We start from the raw sequence: 9,857 nt of genomic DNA, 5'->3' as shown, positions 1-9,857 counted from the left end.
AAGAAATTTAATGGAACCAAGGTAGAATGAAAGAATTAAAACACTTTTCGACCTATTTACTATCATGCGTTAAGTTTTGTTGAGATTCAGGTTCATGACTTATAATTTAGACTTTGCAGTCATTTTAGCTAGATTTCTATTGAGGGATTCAGGTACCGTAGATCTTCATTAAGGAGTTAGAATTGATTCAAAGAGAGTTGCATCATCTGCATATGCAATAAGCTTATTTTTTAGGCCAAATCACGTGTCATGTGTACAGTATATAGTATGAAAAGTAAAGGGCCAACAACACTTCCCTGAGGACCACCAGGTATCACATTCTTATACTCACTATGGTGGCCATCAACGACTCTTTGCGACCCATTATTTAGAAATTCGGTAATGATGCAGAAAAAAGACCCACCCACTCCTAACTGTTTGAGTTTGAAAAAATGGCCTCATTTCAAGGAGAGGAACTCGAAAGGTCATCATATCTTACAATGATACTAAATTTCATGGGGCTGAGATGAAGTTGAAAGAATAAGTCAAGGAAATGGGTGAAAAGCTTAATGAATATTGTTGGCATCGGAAGATTACATTGAAGTTCAACCATACGTCTGCAAGTCACATGTAGGTTAGTTGGGGAAGGCTTATCAGGAGTACTAAAGTGTTGAATGGTCTCCGTTTGGAATATGGATGAAGGTTAACTGATGAAGGTTGTGTGAGGTTAAAATCTTCACGAAATCCTGACTGCGTACTACTGTTAGTGATGATGCATCAGATTTGGAACCTCAGATCCCCAATTATCATTTGATACCCAAATCTCCACACACAGTACCTACACCAGTTGTCTTCCGAACAGGTCATATTTATACTGCAGTAAGCAATGGCGAAAAATACAATAGCTTGTGAAATTATATTGGTCAAGATTGAGGGAGTACCTTTCAAATTTGCAAGTGAAGCAAAAATGGTAATGTTCTAAGAAGAATCTTACAAATATGCTTTGTTTTCGTTGTAAAAACTGAAAATAAACCAAGAAACAAGCGGCCTTGGGGTAAAGTCCTAGAATTATTCAAGGGCAGGCATGACACAGTGAGAAGCATAAAGGTGATGAAGTGTTATTCTATTATTGACTGTCCTGTGCAATAGTTAATATTAATGATAGAAACTGATTATCATAACTCCAAATAATTATTTTTTAGTTTCTATTGCCGTAATATTGTTTTGCCATTGGTAGTAAATGTGGTGGAACTGTTTATCTTGAAAAATTTACTACGTAATTGGAAAATTAATACAAAGCGTAATTTTCTTAATTTAATGAAACCTTCATAAAATTATGAACAACTAAGAAGTTGAACAAGAATTAATAAAATGGTTTCATGTATTGCTGTTCAAATAAAAAACAATGCTGCTGTTGCTGCTGTCGAAGATGATCGCCTTAAATGGTGTTCAAAGCGATGGTCAAGCATATCCAACTTCCAATTTCTATTCTCAAGAACCCCTAGATAAATATGAAATACCAAATATCAGTTACACTTCAAATGGTCATTTAAACTATCGAAATAACTAATAAATTATTGAAACACAGGAATGCCATTCAAATATATGTATTGCATCAATAATGGATATCACTTAGAATTATCAAAATAATAATTACCTAAAGGCAATGGTCCAATTTGCGTATTAAGTATATCACTTGTATACGAGCCAAATTTACAGTAAGGCCGAACGAATAACCACCTAAGTAGTAAAGCAACGAATGTAAACAAACGACTAATTAACGTAAAAGTGGCAAAATGAGAGAATACCAAAATAAGATACAACACTTAAATAATCTAACCAGCACAAAGTAACTGAATATAAAATGAATCTCTTAACTATGACTGGGAAAGTATAATATGGCAATCTCATGAAATTGTAAATGATATAAATATTATCCAAGGGTATATTTATTTGTGGGGGCTAAAAAGCAAAGCAAGGGACTTTCATTATCAAATTAACTATGGATTATAAATCACAAAATTTAAATGACCTTTAAAATGATGACGTACCTCACAACCCATACCGTCCGTGTATGCTGTTTGTAAATGAAAAAAATCACAATTGCTGTGTTGGCTCTTGATGAGGCTTCCAAGAAGAAGGCAACGTAAGATGCTGATCCATGGTACAGATCACTTATTTTTTCACCATGACGATAAAGAGGCAAGTAAATCCAATGTTGTCACTTGTGAAGATGGCTAAGAACTAACTTTTATTTTCATTAAAAGTCGTCCACTTCTCCTTTCTGTAAGAAATGTATAACGAGCAGCAAATCTCTTCAACGACCCAAACCATCTTAATTTTTAACAGGTTATTAAGGAATTGTCATCATTTTATGTAAACAAAAATTATTTAAATACTAAAAATGCAAGTTAAAATAAAACAATCATTTACAAACTTACCAAATTACCACATTATAAAACGAAACAGAAAACAAAAAAAAAAATAACTTGAGTGTTATTTTTCGTTGACTCCCGCGGATGAAATCAAATTTTACATAAGAATTATGTAAATTTGATCAAATAAAAAAAATATAATTAGTCTGAAATATCATCGTTTAGAATGGTTTTGAATTTTTGCCGTGATATCTCAGCAGCTTTTCTCAGTAGACGTTTTCTAGAATGTCCATGCCTGGAATCTCTTCTTTCGATGCTACAGCATCCTCCTCATCATAATCTGATGCTATATTATCCTCATCAGACTCCTTCCTCAAGAGTGGTATTAAAGAAGTAACATGCCTTTTAGTTATTTCATTGGTTTTACCCTTCAGAACTTTTGCAGCAGTTACCTCTCCGTTGATATTCTTGAAAACTTCATTGACAATTCCCATAGGATAATTAACAGGTTTATATCCATCATCCTTAATCAGCACAACATCGCCGATACTGATTTGTTTATGGTTTACAGGAGCATATCTTTCCTTCTTATCAGTAGCTTGTTTAATTAAAGTGTTCATGAATTCCCGATGATAGATTTCCAGCAAGTTAGTTCTAATTAGTTTCAGCTTCTCATAAGATGTTTTAATTTTATGTACAACATCAAAGTCAACCTGAAAATCCTCATCAGAATCAGGGTCAGCTTGTAATGCAAGAATAATATTCAAAGAGACCAATGAATATCCATGAATAAGTTCCTCTGGCGTTATAGGGGTTGGTACATTATTAGAACAATCTCTTAATGCTTCTTTGAATGCAATAGGCCTTCTATTGATCAAATGTACAGCATGACAAACAAGATATTCAAAATCCCTGAATTCAATGAAACTATTTTTTATTGACTTCCGTATCATATGCTTGGTCATTTAGACTACGCTCTCAACCAATCCTCCAAGCTGACTGCAACCCTTATAGTACTGTTGAAAATGGACTTTCTCGACATTATTATCAGTTAAATACTGAACAGTCTCAGCATCCTTCAGGAAATCCTGACCAATATTGGCTCCTGCTACTATTTGCGTACCCAAATCACTTACTATAAACTGAGGGACTCCATATTCAAAAGAATGCAGTGACAAAGCACGCAAAAACTCTTCAACTGTCATATCCATACAGATCTTAAGATTAACTGCTCGTGTGAACATGCATGAAATAACAAGGATCCAAACCTTGACTTTATCTTTCCCTTGGCTCACATAAAATGGACCACAATAATCAAGGTATACATTACCAAATGGTTTATCATATGGACTCAATCTAAATTCCCTATAGGCTGATTGATTAAGTTTGACAGGTCTTTGGTTATATCTCCGGCATACAACACATTCCTTCAGAATCCTTTTAACTGTTGAGAAGAATTTTGGTATCCAGAATTTCCTACGTAATTCTGTCAAAAGGGCATAGCAACCAGCATGTTTCAAAAGCAAATGTTCATCCGATATAATAAGTTTTGTTAGAGTACTCTCTCTTGATAAAAGAATAGGATAAGTTTGGTTGGTTACACTGCGCTTCTCATTAAATTTACAATTCACTCTTATTAAATTATGAGTGTCTGGATACAAATTCAACTGTGATATTAAATTAGGCATAGCCATCTTGGTTTTAGAGTTATTACTTAAATAGTCAATAACATCTGGAGCATTTATTTGTTGATCCCTAGAGATTATTTGAATCAATGCCTTAGAGCGGAGGTCCTTCTTATCAAAGCCATGTGACTTGTTTATAAACCCTTTCCATCGATCCCAGCATTCCAGAACTTTCGCATGTATAGATATAAAATTATTCATATTTGAATATCTATCTAGAGGTATTAAGTGCTATAGTCTTACAGTTGGGCTTTCTTTTATACTGGTTGATGCACTATATGCCTCAATGGTTTCTAAATTCTCGACCATTGGTACCTTGAAACCTAAAATGTCACTTCTACTAGCTTGATCGAGATCACGTATATTGGGACCCTTATGGTAATTAGACTTCATTAAGCTTTTGAATGACAGACATCGTGTAACTTTGTCAGCTGGGTTGTCCATTCCACTCACGAAAGAGAATCCAACACTTCTCCCCTCACATAGCTTTGTTATATGATTCAGTTTGTTCATTACGAACACTGACCTTTTCTGTATTTTATCAAACTTATGAGAAAAGGACTTAAGCCACGACAGGGCAACAAAACTATCTGAGAATAGCCCCAAGTCAACTATTTTGATGGGCACCAGACACTCTGTGCCACTCAGTTCATTATAGGTATCCAACAAAACCTCCGTACCCAAACATATAGCCTGTAATTCAAGTGAAGGAATGGACTTTTCATGCAATTTGGATCCAACGAGTGTTTTTCGCTAATACAAAGCTTCTTTCACCACTTCTTATATTGCATAAATATACAACCACTCCATAAACTTTTGCTAGCATCAACATTAGCCTCAAGTTTATGTTCATCTGTCCTTTCACCAACACATCTCTGAAGCTCAAAAATAGGAGCAGAATTTACTTGGTTTGCAATATTTTTCCATTACTTTTGTTGAAAGTCTCTAAGTTGTGTATCCCATCCAAGCGTTCTCTCACATTGTAAGTCCTGCATAAAAAGTCTAGCTCTGTTAAGAAGAGGACCATTTATGTTGAAAACATCATAATTAGATGCAATGGATCGCAAAATTTCCCTCTTTGTAGTAGCCCTTTCATCAAGGCACAATTTTCAGGTTGAAATTGTATCACTCCTTCGATTCCAGCTCATCTCAAGTAATTTCACCTCCATCTCAGATTTTTTGCATCCTACTTCCGATTGCATATTTTCTCCATCAATTTTACTTTGTAGTGTATAATCATTAGAAAACCTCTGCTGTAGTTCAAATTTGTAAGGACCAAAAATAACCTGTAAAATCTCATATATCCAATTCAAGGTTTCAGATGATTCACAAGTAAATCCACCATTATCCATATAGAAGAGCTGATATATTATCCATTTTGAATTTCTTAGTCTAGGATTATCATTCTTGCTATCCATTACTAAAATTTTGAAAAGAGCCAACATCAAAATTGTAGGACTGCATCGAAGTCCAAAAGGAAGACGAACATTTTTGTAGGCAACTATAGAGAAATCACCTTTCTTAACAGTCTTATACCACAAAAAGAGTAACTTCTGCTGATCAAGCTCACTGAGTGCTATTTGATTGAAGGCTTTCTTAATATCGAAGATCAGTAATTTAGATCCGAATCTCAAATGAAACATTGCAGACGTTATCTTCTGATTGAGTGATGGGCCAACATACATAGCCTGATTATGATTCACCGTCATCACACTGGACCTGCTAGGCTCACAAACATTGGACAGGAAAACAACTCTGTATTTTGCTGTTTCCCAATCCAGTCTAAAAACTCCCATGTGTGCTAAAAAACTTCACTCAGGATTCTCATCCATGTACCTTTCTAGATTTGGTATTCTTTCAATTATTCTAAGTTTTTCTTGTTCTTTAAAATTTTCATTCATAAGTTCCAAATTTGCCTTGTTCCTTTGTAATTTTCTCGTATTGGATCTCAATACAGCCTTTGAAAGGTTGAAATTCCGTCCAAACAAATGACAGCTCTTTTCATTCCATAGAAGAGGCATCTCTAGCCTTCCTTCCTCGTTTCTTCTTGCGTTATCAAGGGTAAACTTAATCAAATTTGCATTACAATCTGACATCAAGTTTCCATCTTCATGGTCTGGTTCACAAATAGATTTCTCATACACAGACCGCAGCATCTCATCAGTTGCACGTCTCAGCTCTGATTCTTCAATCATACCTTTTTCATTTAGAATAGCGAAGTTAGCTTGAACCTCCATCTCGCATTCCAAACTTAAGCCACTTGGCTCCAAAATTAAGCCACTTGGCTCACCCACAGAACTACCAAATCCAATATACTTATAGCAATCATCTATGCCATCAAATACAGGGGATTTGTTTCCATTTAACTCTCATTCCTCCTCATAATCGGCAACCGAGCGAGAGTGCTTTGAACACCGAGAACAAGAAAAATCCTTTGAAAGATAAGGTAGATTCTGTTGCCTAATCTTGACATTACCCATTAACATCACTCCTGCAGTTGATCCCAAATAAACAGATGGTTGATCATTGCCAAATTTTACTGAAAAATCCAATAAACAATGGGCGTCATTTGTACCGAGTATCAAGTCAATGTCCTTTATTTTATCACTACCATCAGTCAAATATTTATCAGCTAATTTGAAGCCTTTTTTGGCAAAGGCCCTGGCCACTTCTGAAATTCCTGGCAATGACAAATTTATATCTATGCTTGGTACACACAATGCATGCATTATACAAGCCTTATCATCAAAGTTGTACTTTAATTCAACTATCTTGGATTTATACTTCTTACTTGAATTAAAACCATTGACTGTTAAAGAGACATTATCTCCTAACACTTTCAACCTATTATCACTTGCAAGTTTTTCAGTTACAAAACTGGTCTGACAGCCACAGTCCTTCAAACCTCTAACAAGGGCTCCATTCAACATTTCACAGGTAAAAGTTGGCAAAACAGAGGCGCCATCAGTGGTATGCAAAGCCTTAGTTATAATCATTACATCACTTGAGGTTTCCCTGTGTTTTGAATTACCTGCTTTTACTTCCTTGCTACCTCTCTCATTCATTTGTAGTTTTTCATCATGAGATTTTTCACCTTGATGTTCACACAAAAATGAAAAATGCCAACCCTTACAAAAATAGCATTTCTTAAAGAATTTAAATTTGCATTTGTCAGTGGTATGTCCAATGTTAGCAAATTTCTTGCAACCATTAAGTTCTTCTAAGCGTCTCAGCTTATGCTCTGGTTCTTTATATTTTATACACTTATGTGTTGCATGGTTTTCCAGGCAAAGAGTGCACCTTTTCCTCAGAGAAGCGGCGTCAGCAGTACTAATTCTGTTAGTTTCATTATCCTCATATTTAACATTAACTGCAAGTGATGTAGAAGATTTTCCTCCTTGTCTCTCCCTTTCATTAAACCTTCGTGTGACGTCCATATAACCTTCAGATGCTACAAAGAATTTTTCCTTTATCTCCTCAAGTGATGGACGCACATGATTAGTCACATTTACAAGCTGAGCTTTAGGTCTCATTCATTCCTTGCCAAATGAAATACTGCAAATTATCATCTACTTTGATTTCCAATGTAGAAAAAGTTTCAGATACATTAGTAATTTTTCCAATATATAAAAAGGATCAGTACTGTACTCAAGCTTCATTTCACTTAATTGCTTAATTACATTGAATTTCTGCAGCGAACGAGAAGCCAGTGCTTCTTTAAGCAATTTCTTAGCATCAGTATAGGTCTGCTGTGAAATTTCAGGATTCTCGAGTAAAATAGAGGCTCTGCCTAATACCTGTTGCTTGAGAAGTAATAGTTTATCCCTCTCAGTGTAAGAATATGTGGCAATAGCTGATTCAAACTCAACAAGAAATTTTTCAACATTTTCACTTTCGGTGCTAGCGTAAACCGGAAGTGGAACTGCAGGACTCTTTAAGAGACTTCTTGCGGTCTGAGAATCCTTGGCCTCGGGCTTAGAACCCATCAACTGCAAAAAAGCAAAACAGGTATTTAATTTATCTGAGTAATCATCAAAAGACTGCAAATTTTTCAACATTTTCACTTTCGGTGCTAGCGTAAACCGGAAGTGGAACTACAGGACTGTTTAAGAGACTTCTTGCGGTCTCAGAATCCTTGGCCTCGGGCTTAGAATCCATCAACTGCAAATCAGCAAAACAGGCATTTAATTTATCTGAGTAATCATCACAAGACTGCAATTCTAATAAGAACTCTTCATTTTTTCCCGTCTCCATACAAAGACTTCTGGATTACATCATTAAGACTGTTCAATTGATCACTGTACGATACTAGTTTAATTTGAATAGCCTTGCACTCGGTTTTATTCATACTTGTGAATTTATCATGTTCATTAAACAACCGCGTTACTTGGCCACGAATATATTTACGAGTCTTCAATTCTACACTCATTTCAATAAAATTTAAAGGATAGACCATGGACCCACAAACAAACGAAACCCCAACCCGGAAGCTAACAAGACAGCAAAAACAGCAACTTACTTAAGCCCCACGTTGGGCGCCATCTTGAAAAATTTACTACGTAATTGGAAAATTAATACAAAGCGTAATTTTCTTATTTTAATGAAACCTTCATAAAATTATGAACAACTAAGAAATTGAACAAGAATTGATAAAATGGTTTCATGTATTGCTGCTCAAATTAAAAACAATGTTGTTGTTGCTGCTGTCAAAGATGATTGCCTTAAATGGAGGTCAAAGCGATGGTCAAGCATCTCCAACTTCCAATTTCTATTCTCAAGAACCCCTAGATAAATATGAAATACCAAATATCAGTTACACTTCAAATGGTCATTTAAACTATCGAAATAACTAATAAATTATTGAAACACAGGAATGCCATTCAAATATATGTATTGCATCAATAATGGATATCACTTAGAATTATCAAAATAATAATTACCTAAAGGCAATGGTCCAATTTGCGTATTAAGTATATCACTTGTATTCGAGCCAAATTTACAGTAAGGCCGAACGAATAACCACATAAGTAGTAAAGCAACGAATGTAAACAAACGACTAATTAACGTAAAAGTGGCAAAATGAGAGAATACCAAAATAAGATACAACACTTAAATAATCTAACCAGCACAAAGTAACTGAATATAAAATGAATCTCTTAACTATGACTGGGAAAGTATAATATGGCAATCCCATGAAATTGTAAATGATATAAATATTATCCAAGGGTATATTTATTTGTGGGGGCTAAAAAGCAAAGCAAGGGACTTTCATTATCAAATTAACTATGGATTATAAATCACAAAATTTAAATGACCTTTAAAATGATGACGTACCTCACAACCCATACCGTCCGTGTATGCTGTTTGTAAATGAAACAAATCACAATTGCTGTGTTGGCTCTTGATGAGGCTTCCAAGAAGAAGGCAACGTAAGATGCTGATCCATGGTACAGATCACTTATTTTTTCACTATGACGATAAAGAGGCAAGTAAATCCAATGTTGTCACTGGTGAAGATGGCTAAGAACTAACTTTTATTTTCATTAAAAGTCGTCCACTTCTCCTTTCTGTAAGAAATGTATAACGAGCAGCAAATCTTTTCAACGACCCAAACCATCTTAATTTTTAACAGGTTATTAAGGAATTGTCATCATTCTATGTAAACAAAAATTATTTAAATACTAAAAATGCAAGTTAAAATAAAACAATCATTTACAAACTTACCAAATTACCACATTATAAAAAAGAAACAGAAAAAAAATAACTTAAGTGTTATTTTTCAACAGTTTATATAATATCAGCAATTCTATTACTGTTA

General features: G+C 34.7%; 2 protein-coding genes across 3 annotated transcripts; both read right to left on the bottom strand.

Moving 5' to 3' along the window:
• Nucleotides 1–1,353: 1,353 nt before the first annotated feature.
• On the bottom strand, nt 1,354–9,623 carry LOC137624396 (uncharacterized). Of its 2 annotated transcripts, none has more exons than XM_068355133.1 (4): nt 9,374–9,623; nt 2,031–8,028; nt 1,637–1,719; nt 1,354–1,480 (listed from the first exon to the last, which is right to left on the bottom strand). In XM_068355133.1, the coding sequence occupies exon 2, from the start codon at nt 7,570–7,572 to the stop codon at nt 6,409–6,411; it is 1,164 nt and encodes a 387-aa protein (XP_068211234.1). In that variant the 5' UTR covers nt 7,573–8,028; nt 9,374–9,623; the 3' UTR covers nt 1,354–1,480; nt 1,637–1,719; nt 2,031–6,408. Both variants share the same exon structure in this region, with proteins under 2 accessions (XP_068211234.1, XP_068211235.1).
• Nucleotides 3,320–4,048, bottom strand: LOC137624683 (uncharacterized). Its single transcript, XM_068355643.1, has one exon. It carries the CDS (start codon nt 4,046–4,048, stop codon nt 3,320–3,322), a length of 729 nt encoding a protein of 242 aa, XP_068211744.1.
• Nucleotides 9,624–9,857: the final 234 nt, after the last annotated feature.

The sequence above is a fragment of the Palaemon carinicauda genome, chromosome 31 (genome assembly GCF_036898095.1).
Source record: "Palaemon carinicauda isolate YSFRI2023 chromosome 31, ASM3689809v2, whole genome shotgun sequence".
NCBI lineage: Eukaryota > Metazoa > Arthropoda > Malacostraca > Decapoda > Palaemonidae > Palaemon > Palaemon carinicauda.
This window is presented reverse-complemented; position numbering and strand designations above follow the sequence as displayed.

Excerpts from the sequence above, each read along its gene's own strand:
- LOC137624683 (XM_068355643.1), bottom strand. The coding sequence starts at position 4,048 with ATGGCTATGCCTAATTTAATATCACAGTTGAATTTGTATCCAGACACT.
- LOC137624396 (XM_068355133.1), bottom strand. The coding sequence starts at position 7,572 with ATGAGACCTAAAGCTCAGCTTGTAAATGTGACTAATCATGTGCGTCCA.